At 40.7% G+C, this 16,927-nt stretch overlaps 1 protein-coding gene across 1 annotated transcript; it reads right to left on the bottom strand.

The window, feature by feature from the left end:
• Window positions 1-1,678: 1,678 nt before the first annotated feature.
• On the bottom strand, window positions 1,679-16,432 carry LOC139408975 (midkine-A-like). Its single transcript, XM_071153518.1, has 5 exons — window positions 16,170-16,432; window positions 3,542-3,630; window positions 3,224-3,391; window positions 2,799-2,963; window positions 1,679-2,490 (listed from the first exon to the last, which is right to left on the bottom strand). Exons 1-5 carry the CDS (start codon window positions 16,172-16,174, stop codon window positions 2,474-2,476), a joined length of 444 nt encoding a protein of 147 aa, XP_071009619.1. The 5' UTR covers window positions 16,175-16,432; the 3' UTR covers window positions 1,679-2,473.
• Between the last annotated feature and the right edge of the window lie 495 nt (window positions 16,433-16,927).

Below are 16,927 nucleotides of genomic sequence, written 5' to 3'. Positions count from 1 at the left end.
AGAAAAGACTTCCGCCACTTCTATCTGGTTTCTACTATGTGACTGTACGGTAAACAGCTGTATTTCACCAGTGGTAATACTGTAATTGACAATGGATAATGGAGTAAAGGGTTTATATCACTGACCTAGAACTGTAAGATACACTGTAAGAACTGTAAGATGCAAGGCCTGTAATTACACAGCTCATAACATTTTAACCCCTTTTTATTATTTACAAAATATTTTTTGTTGTGGCGTGCTTTCATAGAAGTTGATTATTATTATTTGGCAAATTATCAAAAGCTGCTAAATGACTGATGTTAATTTAACATATATTACTTGATATAAATGAGAACTGATCATTTGTAACTGAATTCACATTCACTGTAATTTTCATCCTTTTTTTCCCATTCTACCTTTATCCTTTCTGGGAGGAGGGCTTTGCCTTTTTTCAAGTATTCTAAAGTCTTCCAAAATTAATGTCTACATTTTGTACAAATCAGGTTCAATAAAGTGTTTTCCCCTATAATTAACACAGAAGAGACCTGGCCGGGTGGTGACAGAATATCAACCTATCACTAAACGTAACCAAGACTAAGGAGATGATTGTGGACAACAGGAAAAGGAGGACCGAGCACGCCCTCATTCTCATCGACGGGGCTGTAGTGGAGCAGGTTGAGAGCTTCAAGTTCCTTGGTGTCCACATCACCAACAAACTAGAATGGTCCAAACACACCAAGACAGTCGTGAAGAGGGCACGACAAAGCCTATTCCCCCCCTCAGGAAACTAAAAAGATTTGGCATGGGTCCTGAGATCCTCAAAAGGTTCTACAGCTGCAACATTGAGAGCACCCCAGTCATAGACTGGTTGCATCACTGCCGGTACCGCAATTCCTCGGCCTCTGACCGCAAGGCACTACAGATGGTAGTGCATACAGCCCAGTACATCACTGGGTCTAAGCTGCCTGCCATCCAGGACCTCTACACCAGGCGTGTCAGAGGAAGGCCCTAAAAATTGTCAAAGACCCCAGCCACCCCAGTCATAGACTGTTCTCTCTAATACCGCATGGCAAGCGGTACCGGGGTGCCCAGTCTAGGAGAAAAAGGCTTCTCAACAGTTTTTGCCCCCAATCCATAAGACTCCTGAACAGGTAATCAAATGGTTACCCGGACTATTTGCATTGTGTGCCCCTCCCCAACCCCTCTTTTTACACTGCTGCTACTCTCTGTTTATCATATACAGTATGCAGTCACTTTAACTATACATTCATGTACATACTACCTGAATTGGGCTGACCAACCAGTGCTCCCGCACATTGGCTAACCGGGCTATCTGCATTGTGTCCCACCCACCAACCCCTCTTTTACGCTACTGCTACTCTCTGTTCATCACATATGCATAGTCACTTTAACCATATCTACATGTACATACTACCTCAATCAGCCTGACTAACCGGTGTCTGTATGTAGCCTCGCTACTTTTAGAGCCTCGCTACTGTATATAGCCTGTCTTTTTACTGTTGTTTTATTTCTTTACTTACCTATTGTTCACCTAACACCTACCTTTTTTGCACTATTGGTTAAAGTCTGTAAGTAAGCAGTTCACTGTTGTATTCGCCGCACGTGACGAATAAACGTTGATTTGATTTGAGAAAAACAACTACTTAATATGAAAAGTGTTCAGACAAAACACAACACATTTTTGTTATACAAACAACAGTACAGTATTTTATTATTTTATACAAACCTTGTGTTGCAATTCCAGTCATTTCTATAGTTCAAAAATACATTTTGCAGAGGAGTTCCATTGTTCCATAGAATTCTAATATTTGTTTCCAGGATATAGACAGTACACATATCCACATACAAAAACGATTCCTCTAAAATCTACTAAAATATGTATTTTTGAGCTTCTTGGAACATGGTCAACGACATTCATGATCATTGAAGAAATATTATAATTTTGTTCATAGTGTTGTTTGTTTATGTTTAATTTTGTAACTATAGCTTTATTACAACTATCAATAGAAGTTGAGTTCTTTACATTTTCTGTTAAAAATAACATAGGATGGCCTAAAACTATGAAGACTGACTTATATGTCAAGTTTCCTACTGAAAAGAATGTAAAGATTTTTTTTAACCCTTAAAACAAATAAAAACACATAACAAGATTGTTTTCGTGAAAAGACATGAACATGAGTGTATAGACAGAGATTGTTGGGTTGTTGTTGTTTTGAGAAGGACAAAGCGCTTAGCGGCAGAGACAGATGCTACATCCCAAATGACACCCTATTCCTTATATATTGCACTACTTTTGACCAGGGCCCTCTGGTCTAAAGTAGTGCACTATATAACAGATAGGGTGTCATTTTGGACACAGTCAGAGACACTGGCTGAGTGTTTGGCAAAGGAGGGTGACGATTGTGCTGCTGAAGTAAGCCAGAAGTCACACCTGCTGTGTCTCAGTCAGTCCTCAAGCTTCACTCTTTAGTTGTCACTCTGTCCTCTTCCCTAGAAAAAAAAGAAGAAAAAGTCAGTTGTTTGGATTCAATTGGGCTATTCTCAGTCAAACGGCAAAGTGCATTTTGACAGGGTGGCTATGAAATTCCTTTCAGCATATGAATTGCTTTATTTTCTGAAGTGTTGGGTTTGTGTTTTCATGTTGTTTTGGAGAACCTGCTTTTCCAGTTTAGTGACAAATGCATACCTGCTAAGGAGTATGTCATCAGTATTCAACATCCCCTTAACAAACAGAATTTCAACCAGTTTTGCCCGCTGGGTTTGTCCTATGGTGGTCTAATAAATGAGATCCGACCTACCTTTTCCTCCCTTCCCCTTGGGCTTAGAGGAGCATGGCTTGGTCACCGTGATGGTGGCCTCGCAGTCTAACTTGAACAGGTCTTTCTTCAGGGTTCCTGACCGGCTCTTGGTGCCGGTGGTCGTGTCACACTCACCCCAATTGGTGAACCTGTACTTGCAGTCAGCTAGAAAGAAATACCATCTATTTTATCATATAAAACATCCATAAAAACATGTTAATCTAATTCCGTTATGATTAGAGACCAGAGTTTTTCCTGACCACGATGAGACCTGATCAGTGACCATGAAAAACTATGGGCCCTAGTTACTAATGATGATGGTACAGAATGCAGATACATGTAGTATTTTTACATATATGTGAATATATGTATGTACTGTATGTGTCTGTCAGGACCACATCCATCTCCAACATTTGCCCTCGTACCACCAAAGGCCTTCTTCCAGTTGCAGGGGATATTGCACTTGTGTTTGGTGGTGTGCTCACTGCAGGTGGCCTCACGGAACCCATCTCCACAGTCACCAGCATTGGGCACACATTTGCCAAAGCGCTTCTCAGCACACTCTGCTTTGCCCCCCTCTTTGGCTTTCTGACCTGTGGCACCAAAAATAAAACAAATAAATAATTGAATTGATTTTGCCTGACATTTGCAGTAACACAACATAACATGAGCTCCTTCAAAGGGATACATTTTTTTTTTATCTGACATACTGTACACACTAATGTAGTTTGATCACATCTCACCTTTTTTGTCACCATGTTTGTGTGCTGCTTCTGCTGTGACCATCAAGGCCACAAGCAGCACAAGTGTCATTGAGAACACACCTTGCATTCTGTGGAGAGAAAATGTAATATCATTATCAACATATTATTGGAAGGTTTACTAGCCACTGGGCTGAAAGAGATGATCAAAACACATTATGGTTCCATGTATGTCCTATATCTTTTTATGCTTTTGGGAGTTGTAACTTGTGAGTGACCATGGTCGAGTTCCTGCCCGACTACAGTCATGGCCAAAAGTTTTGAGAATGACACAAATATTAATTTCCACAAGGTTTGCTATTTCAGTGCCTTTAGATATTATTGTCAGATGTTACTATGGAATACTGAAGTATAATTACAAGCATTTCACAAGTGTCAAAGGCTTTTATTGACAATTAACATGAAGTTGATGCGAAGAGTCAATATTTGCAGTGTTGACCCTCTTTTTCAAGACCTCTGCAATCCGCCCTGGCATGCTGTCAATTAACTTCTGGGCCATATGGTGGCACTGATGGCAGCCCATTCTTGCATAATCAATGCTTGGAGTATGTCAGAATTTGTTGGTTTTTGTTCGTCCACCCGCCTCTTGAGGATTGACCACACGTTCTGAATAGGATTAAGGTCTGGGGAGTTTCCTGGCCATGGACCCAAAATATTGACGTTTTGTTTCCCGAGCCACTTAGTTATCACTTTGCCTTATGGCAAGGTGCTCCTTCATGCTGGAAAAGGCATTGTTCGTCACCAAACTGTTCCTGGATAGTTGGGAGAAGTTGCTCTCGGAGGATGTTGGTACCATTCTTTATTCATGGCTGTGTTCTTCGGCAAAACTGTGAGTGAGCCCACTACCTTGGCTGTGAAGCAACCCCACACATGAATGGTCTCAGGATGCTTTACTGTTTACACAGGACTGATGGTAGTGCTCACCTTGACTTCTCTGGACAAGCTTTGGTCCAGATGCCCAAAATAATCGGAAAGGGGATTCATCAGCGAAAATGACTTTACCCCAGTCTTCAGCAGTCCAATCGCTGTACCTTTTGCAGAATATCAGTCTGTCCTTGATGTTTTTCCTGGAGAGAAGTGGCTTCTTTGCTGCCCTTCTTGACACCATGCCATCCTCCAAAAGTCTTCGCCCCACTGTGCGTGCAGATGCACTCACACCTGCCTGCTGCCATTCCTGAGCAAGCTCTGTGCTAGTGGTGCCCCAATCCCGCAGCTAAATCAACTTTAGGAGATGGTCCTGTCGCTTGCTGGACTTTCTTTGGCGCCCTGAAGCCTTCTTCACAACAATTGAACCGCTCTCCTTGAATTTCTTGATGATCCAATATATGGTTGATGTAGGTGCAATCTTACTGGCATATCCTTGCCTGTGAAACGCTTTTTGTGCAAAGCAATGATGACGACACATGTTTCCTTGCAGGTAATCATGGTTGACAGAGGAAGAACAATGGTTCCAAGCACCACCCTCCTTTTGAAGCTTCCAGTCTGTTATTCAAACTCAATCAGCATGACAGAGTGATGTCCAGCCTTGTACTCGTCAACACTCATACCTGTGTTAACGAGAGAATCACTGACATGATGTCAGCTTGTACTTTTGTGGCAGGGCTGAAATGTAGTGGAAATGTTTTTTGGGGATTCAGTTCATTTGCATGGCAAAGAGGGACTTTGCAGTTAATTGCAATTCATCTGATCACTCTTCATAACATTCTGGAGTATATGCAAATTGCCTTCATACAAACTGAAGCAGCAGACTTTGTGAAAATTTATATTTGTGTCATTCTCAAAACTTTTGGCCACGACTGTAGATGCGTAGGCATTTTAAAAATATTTATTTTTATTTCACCTTGATTTAACCAGGTAGGCCAGTTGAGAACAAGTTCTCATTTACAACTGCGAACTTGCCAAGATAAAGCAAAGCAGTGCGACAAAAACAACAACACAGAGTTAGACATAAACAAACGTACAGTTAATAACACAAAAGAAAATAAAAATAGAAATGTAGAAGAGTAGAGAGGTAGGCAATAAATAGGCCCTAGAGGCAAAAATAATTACAATTTAGCATTAATACTGAAGTGATAGATGTGCAGATGATGATGTGCACGATGTGCATGATCCTACCTCATTTGCACACACTGTATATAGACTGTTTCTACTGTATTATTGACTGTATGTTTGCTTATTCCATGTGTAACTTTTTGTTGTTCTTTTTGTCGCACTGCTTTGCTTTATCTTGGCACGGTCGCAGTTGTAAATGAGAACTTGTTCTCAACTGGCCTACCTGGTTAAATCAACGTGAAATAAAAAAATAAAAACTGCACGTAGAGATATTGGGGTGCAAACGAGCAAGAGGGTAAGTAATAATATGGGGATGAGGTAGTTGGGTGGGCTATTTACAGATTGACTGTGTACAGGTACAGTGATCAATAAGCTGCTCAGACAGCTGATGCTTTAAATTAGAGAAGGAGAAAAAAGACTCCAGCTTCAGAGATTTTTGCAATTCGTTCCAGTCATTGGCAGCAGAGAACTGGAAGGAAAGGCGGCCAAAGGGTGTGTTGGCTTTGGGGATGACCAGTGCAATATACCTGCTGGAGAACGAGCTACTAGTGGGTGTTGCCAGTGAGCTGAGATAAGGCTGGGCTTTACCTAGCAAAGACTTATAGATGACCTGGAGCCAGTAGGTTTTGCGACAGATATGTAGTAAGGGCCAGCCAACGAGAGCATACAGGTCGCAGTGGTGGGTAGTAGATGGGGCTTTGGTGATAAAACGGATGGCACTGTGATAGACTACATCCAGTTCGCTGAGTAGAGTGTTGGAGGCTATTTTGTAAATGACATCGCCGAAATCAAGGATCAGTAGGATAGTCCGTTAAGAGGGTATGTTTGGAGGCGTGAGTGAAGGAGGCTTTGTTGCGAAATAGGAAGCCGATTCTAGATTTAATTTTGGATTGGAGATGCTTAATGTGAGTCTGGAAGGAGAGTTTACAGTCTAACCAGACACCTAGGTATTTGTAGTTGTCCACATATTCTAGGTCAGAACCTTCCAGGGTAGTGATGCTAGTCGGGTGGAAGGGTGCTGGCAGCAATCGGTTGAAGAGCATGCACTTAGTTTTACTAGCATTTAAAAGCAGTTGGAGGCCACGGAAGGAGTGTTGTATGGCATTGAAGCTCGTTTGTAGGTTTGTTAGCACAGTGTCCAAAGAAGGGCCAGATGTATACAGAATGGTGTCGTCTGCGTAGAGTTGGATCACAGAATCACCAGCAGCAAGAGCGACATCATTGACATATACAGAGAAAAGAGTTGGCCTGAGAATTGAACCCTGTGGCACCCCCAGAGAGACTGCCAGAGTACCGGACAACAGGCCATCTGATTTGACACACTGAACTCTATCTGAGAAGTAGTTGGTGAACCAGGCGAGGCAGTCATTTGAGAAGCCAAGGCTATTGAGTCTGCTGGTAAGAATGCAATGATTGAAAGAGTTGAAAGAGTTGAAGAGTTGCTGCACGGGATGCTGAGATGTTGGCCGGGGTAGGGGTAGCCAGGTGGAAAGCATGGCCAGCCGTGGGAGAATGCTTATTGAAATGATCGATTATCGTAGATTTATCGGTGGTGACATTGTTTCCTATCCTCAGTGCAGTGGGCAGCTGGGAGGAGGTGCTCTTATTTTCCATATGCTTTACAGTGTCCCAGAACTTTTTGGAATTAGTTCTACAGGAAGCAAATTTCTGTTTGAAAAAGCTAGCCTTAGCTTTCCTAACTGAGTACATTTGTTCCTGACTTCCCTGAAAAGTTACATATCGCGGGGGCTATTCGATGCTAATGCATAACGCCACAGGATGTTTTTGTGCTGGTCAAGGGCAGTCAAGTCTGGGGTGTTCTTAGTTCTACATTTTTTGAATGGGACATGCTTATTTAAGATGGAGAGGAAAGCACTTTTGAAGAGCAGCCAGGCATCCTCACAGGATGAGGTCAATATCCTTCCAGGATACCCGGGCCATGTCGATTAGAAAGGCCTGCTAACTGAAGTGTTTTAGAGCGTTTGACAGTGATGAGGGGTGGTCGTTTGACCGCAGACCCATTACGCACGCAGGCAATGAGGCAGTGATCACTGAGATCCTGGTTGAAGACAGCAGAGGTGTATTTCGAGGGCAGGTTGGTCAGGATGATATCTAAGGGGGTGCCCATGGTTATGAATTTAGGGTTATAACTGAAGAAGTGAATAAAACAAAGTTAGGGAGAAGGCTTCTAATGTTTACATGCATGCAACCAATGCTTTTACGGTTACAGAAGTCAACAAATGAGAGCGCCTGGGGAATTGGAGTGATGCTGAGGGCTGCAGGGCCTGGGTTAACCTCTACATTTACCAGAGGAACAAAGGAGGCGTTGCATTGCATCAACCAATGGTTGCGTGCCACCTCATCGAATGTTGAATTGGGCATCAAATTACTAATGCCGCGTTCATGTGCTAGTCAGAATTAGGAAACTTTCTAACTTTGTACCTATGTTTGTCCATCACATACAACCACCAACTGTTTGTTCATCGCTCTTGATCTAGATGGCAACTCAGCGCAAATGCGAATGTGCCAACTGAATCTCAACAAGTACACAGTCAGTACTTGTATTTGATTAACGTTTATTGACAGCAAACACAGAAAGACACATAACTACAGAGGGCAAACATAGGTACAAGGTTAGCATTTAATAAAAACATTTTTTTTTAAGTATTGGTCTTGGGTGAACCAATGTAGTCAGACCTGAATTCCAAAAAGCCTGGTCTCATCAGAAACTTCCTTCACCATGGAGTGGAGTTTAGTCAGCTACCGTGCCTTCAGAAAGTATTCATACCCCTTGACTTATTCCACATTTTGTTGTGTTACAGCCTGAATTAAAAGCATATATGTTTCTTACCCATCTACACACAATACCCCATAATGACAAAGTGAAAACATGTTTTTAGAAGTTTCTTACCCATCTACACACAATACCCCACAATGACAAAGTGAAAACATGTTTTTAGAACTATCTCATTTAAGTATTCACACCTCCATACATGTTAGAATCACCTTTGGAAGTGATTACAGCTGTGAGTCTTTCTGGGTAAGTCTCTAAGAGCTTTGCACACCTGGACTGTGCAATATTTGCACATTATTATTTTAAAAATTCTTCAAGTTCTGTCACATTGGTTGTTGATCATTGCTAGACAGCCATTTTTAAGTCTTATCATAGATTTTCAAATCGATTCAAGTCAAAACTGTAACTAGGTCACTCAAACATTCATTGCCGTCTTGGTAAGCAACTCCAGTGTATATTTGGCCTTGTGTTTTAGATTATTGTCCTGCTGAAAGGTGAATTTGTCTACCAGTGTCTGTTCGAAAGCAGACTGAACCAAATTTTCCTCTAGGATTTGGCTTGTGCTTAGCTCTATACCATTTATTTTTATCCCCCCAAAAACTCCCTAGTCCTTGCCGATGACAATCATATCCATTACATAATGCGACCACCACCGTGCTTGAAAATATGAAGAGTGATACTCAGTGATGTGTTGTGTTGGATTTGCCCCAAACATAATGCTTTGTATTCAGGACATAAAGTTCATTTCTTTGCCAATTTTTTTGCAGTTTTACTTTAGTGCCTTATAAACAGGATGCATGATTTGGAATATTTTTTATTCTGTACAGGCTTCCTTCTTTTCATTCTGTCGTTTAGGTTAGTATTGTGGAGTAACTACATCCTCAGTTTTTTCCTATCACAGCCATAAAACTCGGTAACTGTTTTAAAGTCACTATTGGCCTCATGGTGAAATCCCTGAGCGGTTCCCTTCCTCTCTAGCAACTGAGTTAGGAAGGCCACCTGAATCTTTGTAGTGACTAGGAGTCTTGCTACATCATCCTAAGTGTAATTACTAACATCACCATGCTCAAAGGGATAATCAATGTCTCCTTTTTTATTTTTACCTATCTACCAATAGGTGACCTTCTTAGCAAGCCATTGGAAAACCTACCTGGTCTTTGTGGTTGAATCGGTGTTTAAAATTCACTGCGCGACTGAGGGACCATACAGATAATTGTATGTGTTGGGTACAGAGATGAGGTAGTCATTCAAAATATATTAAACACTATTATTCCACACAGAGTGAGTCCATGCAACTTATGTGACTTGTTAAGCAAATGTATACTCCTGAACTTATTTAAGCATGCCATAAAGGGGTGGAATACTTATTGACTCAAAACATTTCAGCTTTTCAATTTTTGTTAATTTGTAAAAAATAAAAATAAAAACATACACTAAACAAAAAATATAAATGCAACATGTAAAGTGTTGGTTCCATGTTTCATGAGCTGAAATAAAATATCCCGGAAATGTTCCATATGCACAAAAAGCTTATTTCTCTCAAATTTTGTGCACAAATTTGTTTACATCCCTGTTAGTGAGCATTTTGCCAAGATAATCTATTCACCTAACAAGTGTTGCATATCAAGAAGCTGATTAAACAGCATGACCATTACACAAGTACACCTTGTGCTGGGGACAGTAAAAGGCCACTCTAAAATGTGCAGTTTTGTCACACAACAGAACGCCACAGATGTTTCAAGTTTGAGGGAGCGTACAATTGATATGCTGACTGCAGGAACGTCCACCAGAGCTGTTGCCAGAGAATTTTATATTAATTTCTTTACCATAAGCCGCTCCCAACGCCATTTTAGAGAACTAGGCAGTACATCCAATCGACCTCACAACAGCAGACTAAGTGTAACCACGCCAGCCCAGGACCTCCACATCTGGCTTCACCTGAGAAATCGTCTGTACCTGTCAGATGGCAGACAGCGTCTACGGCATTCGTGTGGATGAACTGTTTGCTGATGCCAACGTTGTGAACAGAGTGTCCCATGGTGGCGGTGAAGTTATGGTATGGGTAGACATAAGCCACCGACAATGAACACAATTGCAATTTATCGATGGCAATTTGAATGCACAGAGATATCGTGACGAAATCCTGAAGTCCATTCTCGTGCCATTCATCCATCGCCATCACTTCATGTTTCAGCATGATAATGCACAGCCCCATGTTGCAAGGATCTGTACACAAGCTGAAATGTCCCAGTTTTTCCAAGTCCTGCATATTCACCAGGCATGTCACCCATTGAGCATGTTTGGGATGCTCTGTGTCGACGTGTACAACAGCGTGTTCCATTGCCAGCCAATATCCAGCAACTTCGCAGAGTCATTGAAGAGGAGTGGGACATTCCACAGGCCACAATCGAAAGCCTGATCAACTCTATTTGAAGGAGATGTGTCGCACTGCATGAGGCAAATGGTGGTCGCAAATGCTGGACTGGTTTTATGATCCACACCCTTGCTTTTTTAAAAGAAATCTGTGACCAACAGATGCATCTGTATTCCCAGTCATGTGAAATCCATAGACTAGGGCCTAATTCATTTATTTAAATTGAATGATTTCCTTATATGAACTGTAACTCAGTAAAAATCTTTGAAATTGTTGCATGTTGCATTTATATTTTTGTTCAGTGTAATTTCACTTTGACATTATGGGTTATTGTGTGTAGGCCAGGGACACAAAGTCTCAATTTAGTCTAAATTCAGGCTGTAATATGGAATGTGGAAAAAGTCAAGGGTGTGAATAATTTCTGAAGGCACTATATGTGTTGCTATGAGTTACTGCACCTCAATGCAGTACACTGTACTTATTATAACATACTTTGTTCTGTTTTCAGTCAGTTTATAGATAACTTTACTTTGAAGTTACTCTGCAGTCAACTGTCCTTCATCTTAGTTGGTGGATCATTTTAGCCTATGAACATAGCCTACTAATATCTGTATTTTTGTTTCCATGATTACATGGATAACCACGCAAATACACTGCCATTCAAAAGTTTGGGGTCACTTAGAAATGTCCTTGTTTTTGAAAGAAAAGCAAATGTTTTGTCCATTAAAATAACATCAAATTCATCAGAAGTACAGTGTAGACATTGTTAATGTTGTAAATGACTATTGTAGCTGGAAACGGATGATTTTTTAATGGAATATCTACAGTTGAAGTCAGAAGTTTACATACACCTTAGCCAAATACATTTAAACTCAGTTTTTCACAATTCCTGACATTTAATCCTAGTAAAAATTCCCTGTCTTAGGTCAGTTAGGATCACCACTTTATTTTAAGAATGGGAAATGCCAGAATGATGATAAAGATAATTATTTATTTCAGATTTTATTTATTTCATCACATTCCCAGTGGGTCAGATGTTTACATACACTCAATTCGTATTTGGTAGCATTGCCTTTAAATTGTTTAACTTGGGTGAAACGTTTTGGGTAGCCTTCCACAATCTTCCCACAATAAGTTGGGTGAATTTTGGTCCATTCCTCCTGACAGAGCTGGTGTAACTGAGTCAGGTTTGTAGGACTCCTTGCTCGCACTCGCTTTCTCAGTTCTGTCCATACATTTTCTATAGGATTGAGGTCAGGGCTTCGTGATGGCCACTCGAATACCTTGACTTTATCGTTCTTCAGTCATTTTGGCACAACTTTGGAAGTGTGCTTGCGGTCATTGTCGATTTGGAAGACCCATTTGCGACCAAGCTTTAACTTCCTGACTGATGTCTTGAGATGTTGCTTCAATATATCTATATAATTTTCCTCCCTCGTGATGCCATTTATTTTGTGACGTGTACCAGCCTCCTGCAGCAAAGCACCCCCACAACATGATGCTGCCACCCCCAGGCTTCACGGTTGGGATGGTGTTCTTCGGCTTGCAAAGCCTCCCCCTTTTTCCTCCAAACATAACGATAGTCATTATGGCCAAACAGTTCTATTTTTGTTTCATCAGACCAGAGGACATTTCTCCAAAAAGTACGATCTTTGTCCCCATGGCAAGTTGCAATCCGTAGTTGCAATCCATCTCCTTCCTGAGCGGTATGACGGCTACATGGTCCCATGGTGTTTATACTTGCGTACTATTGTTTGTACAGATGAACGTGGTACCTACATGCGTTTAGAAATTGCTCCCAAGGATAAACCAGACTTGTGGATGTCTACAAAAGAAAATTCTGAGGTCTTGGCTGATTTATTTAGATTTTCCCATGATGTCAAGCAAAGAGGCACTGAGTTTAATGGTAGGCCTTAAAATACATCCACAGGTACACCTCCAATTGACTCAAATGATGACAATTAGCCTATCAGAAGCTTCTAAAGCCATGACATCATTTTCAGAAATTTTCCAAGCTGTTTAAAGTCACAGTCAACTTAGTGTATGTAAACTTCTGACCCACTGGAATTGTGACACAATGCATTTTAAGTGAAATAATCTGTCTGTAAGCAATTGTTGGAAAAATTAAATGAGTCATGCACAAAGTAGATGTCCTAACCGACTTGCCAAAACTATAGTTTGATAACAAGACATTTGTGGAGGGGTTGAAAAACTAGTTTTAATGACTCCAACCTAAGTGTAAACTTCCGACTTCAGCTGAACATAGGCGTACAGAGGCCCATTATCAGCAACCATCACTCCTGTGTTCCAATGGCACGTTGTGTTAGCTAATCCAAGTTTATCATTTTAAAAGGCTAATTGATCATTGGAAAACCGTTTTGCAATTATGTTAGCACAGCTGAAAACTGTTGTTCTGATTAAAGAAGCAATAAAACGGGCCATCTTTAGACTAGTTGAGTATCTGGAGCATCAGTATATGTGGGTTCCATTACAGGCTCTAAATGGCCAGAAACAAATTACTTTCTTCTGAAACTGGTCAGTCTAATCTTGTTCTGAGAAATGAAAGCTATTCCATGTTAGAAATTGCCTAGAAACTGAAGATCTTGTACAACGCTGTGTCCTACTCCCTTCACAGAACAGCGCAAACTGGCTCTAACCAGAATAGAAAGAGGAGTGGGAGGCCCCGGTGCACAACTGAGCGAGAGGACAAGTATATTAGAGTGTCTAGTTTGAGAAACAGACGCCTCACAAGTCCTCAACTGGCAGCTTCATTAAATAGTACCCGCAAAACACCAATCTCAACGTCAAGAGTGAAGAGGCGACTCCTGGATGCTGGCCTTCTAGGCAGAGTTCCTCTGTCCAGTGTTCTTTTGCCAATCTTAATCTTTTATTTTTATTGGCCAGTCAGAGATATTACTTTTTCTTTGCAACTCTGCCTAGAAGGCCAGCATCCCGTAGTTGCCTCTTTACTCTTGACGTTATGCTGATGCTCCAGATATTAAACTAGTCTAAAGAAGGCCTGTGTTAGTGCTTCTTTAATCAGAATAACAGTTTTCAGCTGTGCTAACATGATTGCAAAAGGGTTTTCTAATGATCAATTAGCCTTTTAAAACTATAAACTTGGATTAGCTAACACAACGTGCCATTGGAACACAGGAGTGATGGTTGCTGATTATGGGCCTCTATACGCCTATGAAGATATTCCAGCTACAGCTACAATAGTCATTTACAACATTAACAATGTCTACACTGTATGTCTGATCAATTTTATGTTATTTTAATGGACCAAACATTTCATTTTCTTTCAAAAACAAGGACATATCTAAGTGACCCCAAACCTTTGAACGGTAGTGTACACCACTTACAGACATTTTTCTGTTGACAGTTATGCATGATGAAAGTAGGCTAATGGATTCTAACATTGCTCTTATCCGATCATAATATTTTGCCTAGATAACCTTTGTCTCACTGAATCAACTGAACGCCTTCAAGCCTTCTGCTATTACTTGATGAGTGCTCAATCAACAAGTACGGCAGTATATCCCTTTAATATGTGGGCCACAGGCATCCCCTTTGAATACATTAAATGTGTCAATAACCCATACATCTCTCCCTGTCTCTCCCCCCCCCCCTCCATTACTGGGCTGGGAAATTACAGAGTCTTCTTTGAGAGTTCAGTTTCAAGAGAAAGGCCTCCATTAAATGAGTCCGTTCTTTCACACGTCAGCCGGCCGAGCAAATCCCGCTCGTCTCCCGGCCCCAAATGTGGAGGGCTTCTCCGGGCTTTTGTGTGAACAGAACAGGCTCTCAGCAGGCTCCCTCTCCCTCTCTGTGCTCCAGCCATGCGGAGGGAGAGGCCAAGCGCTTGCTGAAAGGCCTTTAGAGTCCCCTCAAAGGAATACTGATTCATTGGACCAAAACAAAGGGCCTTCTTGCCTGTTTTCATTTCTCTCAAAAGCCCTAACACAGATCCCATGCCACATCTTAGGAGCAAGGCCTCTCCACTGTCTAGCTGAATGTAAACCTATTTGCATAAGGAGACAATGAAGTCTTAAGATGAAGAAAATAAGCGTGATGCTCCCTTTGGTAGATGCGAGGGCAGTACATTTTGAGAACTTCCTCATGAACCGGAGAGTTCACTCTCCCAAAAGGCAAACTTCATGAAAGTCGTTTAAAGATGATCTTGAACGCAGATCCGTCGTGGATCTCTAGAACAAAATTATCATATCAACCAAACACTGTATAAACAATGTGAATCAAGGTTTTACTAAGACATGACCTTGTTATAACCATGGAACCAACATGCGTAGACATACTGAACAAATAGACAACGTGAGCTGAGGATGTCACAACTATTCACAGCTACTTCACAACAACTGTCTCACAACTACATACAAGACAAACAAAGTTTTGGAAAATAAAATCTTTAAAAGTTGTTGTCAAGTTAGGGAGCAACAAAAGAGTGGTGGGGGTGCATTCCATTCCTCCAATCACTCGTCCTCAGTTCAACCATGACTTACTTATAAAGCTTGAATATAGTCTCATATAGGATTACCTTACCATGCCATGCCTTATAACCTAAAACTAGACAAAAGTGTGTGGAAAATCTCTGGCAGGATTGACATCCTGCAAGTGCCCGAAGAGTGTTGCTTTAATTGGGAGTAAAATAAACCCCCAAGGCAAACAATGAGCTAGCCATGTGAAAACTGAACAAAACTGAAACATTCCTACAGGGTCAGATGAATCCCAACATTTTGATGGTTTTGACAGGAGAACAAACACATTTAGAAACCACACTGTCTGATGATTGTCCCATAATGAATAGAAACCACCTTTTTTCTACCATTAAAACTCAATTAATTAGATCACTTGCACTATCAAAAGCTGAATTTACTTTCCCATATTTGAATTGAACAATTATATCTGATTGAATAATTACATCTGATTCTGGTTTAGGTGGTAAAACGTGTAAGCTAAACAAGTAACACCATAGGATACGCTTTCTAACACCTAGTAGAGTTGGGCTAAATGATAACACAGTGATGCTCTTGTAGGAATGTGAAAACAAAGTTTTTTAAAATCTCCCTCACATTGTAAGAAGTCTTAAAACGGTATATTCAAAATTTACCTTAAGAGTTTGAGAATATAGAGTAAAAACCCAGTCTGTAGCGATATGGTATTTGATTGTTCGTAAAACAAATTGGAGATTTGGTTTGTGCGTAATGCGCACTTCCCAGCCTACCAATGCATGCACTTGTTCTGAACATCGACAGCAAATCAGTGAACAAAGACACAATGTAAATAACATATGGATATGGTCTATGATTGTTAATAATGAATGCCTTAAACTGACAACAAATGCGGGATTAGAAAACAGTGCGTCAACTTACTTCATTCTCACAAACAGGCAACTTCACAGTCAAATCACTATACCGGTTGTGTAGTCGTTTGCTTTCCGCACCCAGACTACAGCTTGCGTTTAATGTGTCGTCCTACTTTTTTTTTCGAAACTAGTTTGAGCTGGTCGCATATGAACAATGTTTAAATCTACCACTCGGTGACATCACTTATCCATGTGGCATCACTTTAATCCATATAATGGGAGGCAAAAACAAGCTCATCTAATTTGCATTATATACAGTGGTCATGATTTCTGAGACCTGCCTGCTTCATGAATTATTATTCATTCAAACGTGTTTTACCGTAAGTTTTTCACGTAGACCTTTTTTGTGACATCCCTTTTATTATTGTTAAATACTCCTGTTCTCATCAAGTAACACGGTAGACTCTCAAATATACTAATATTGCATTTAATAGAGCCTTAAATGCAAATATTATGTCAGTGTTAAGTTACAATCCAAAATTCTGAACCACATGTCTGTTATAAGAATGTAAAGAGGTATGGGGGAAACCTGCAGAATGGCAGGTGAATTGCAAGCCAAAGAGCTGAATAGAATATACAGTTTCAGTTTTCACTACTAGGACCAGTAATTCGCATTTTGATTCTCATGTTTTCCAACCCAGCAAATGAGCTGTTCACATCATCCATCAATGATTCACTGTATCCTTATTGCACAACAGACCCACAATGTACAAATTTTTCCCATGGTCATAAACATTTATCCCTCTCTTCTATCCCAATGAAGTC

This window comes from Oncorhynchus clarkii, chromosome 1, assembly GCF_045791955.1.
Source record: "Oncorhynchus clarkii lewisi isolate Uvic-CL-2024 chromosome 1, UVic_Ocla_1.0, whole genome shotgun sequence".
NCBI classification, from domain to species: domain Eukaryota; kingdom Metazoa; phylum Chordata; class Actinopteri; order Salmoniformes; family Salmonidae; genus Oncorhynchus; species Oncorhynchus clarkii.
The sequence above is the reverse complement of the archived record's forward strand: the minus strand, read 5'-3'. Positions and strand labels throughout refer to the sequence as shown.

Coding starts and splice junctions, on each gene's coding strand:
- LOC139408975 (XM_071153518.1), bottom strand. Junction 3,392..3,541: donor CAAACATGGTGACAAAAAAG/GTGAGATGTGAT, acceptor TTGGTGCCACAG/GTCAGAAAGCCAAAGAGGGG. Junction 2,964..3,223: donor CTGGAAGAAGGCCTTTGGTG/GTACGAGGGCAA, acceptor ATTTCTTTCTAG/CTGACTGCAAGTACAGGTTC.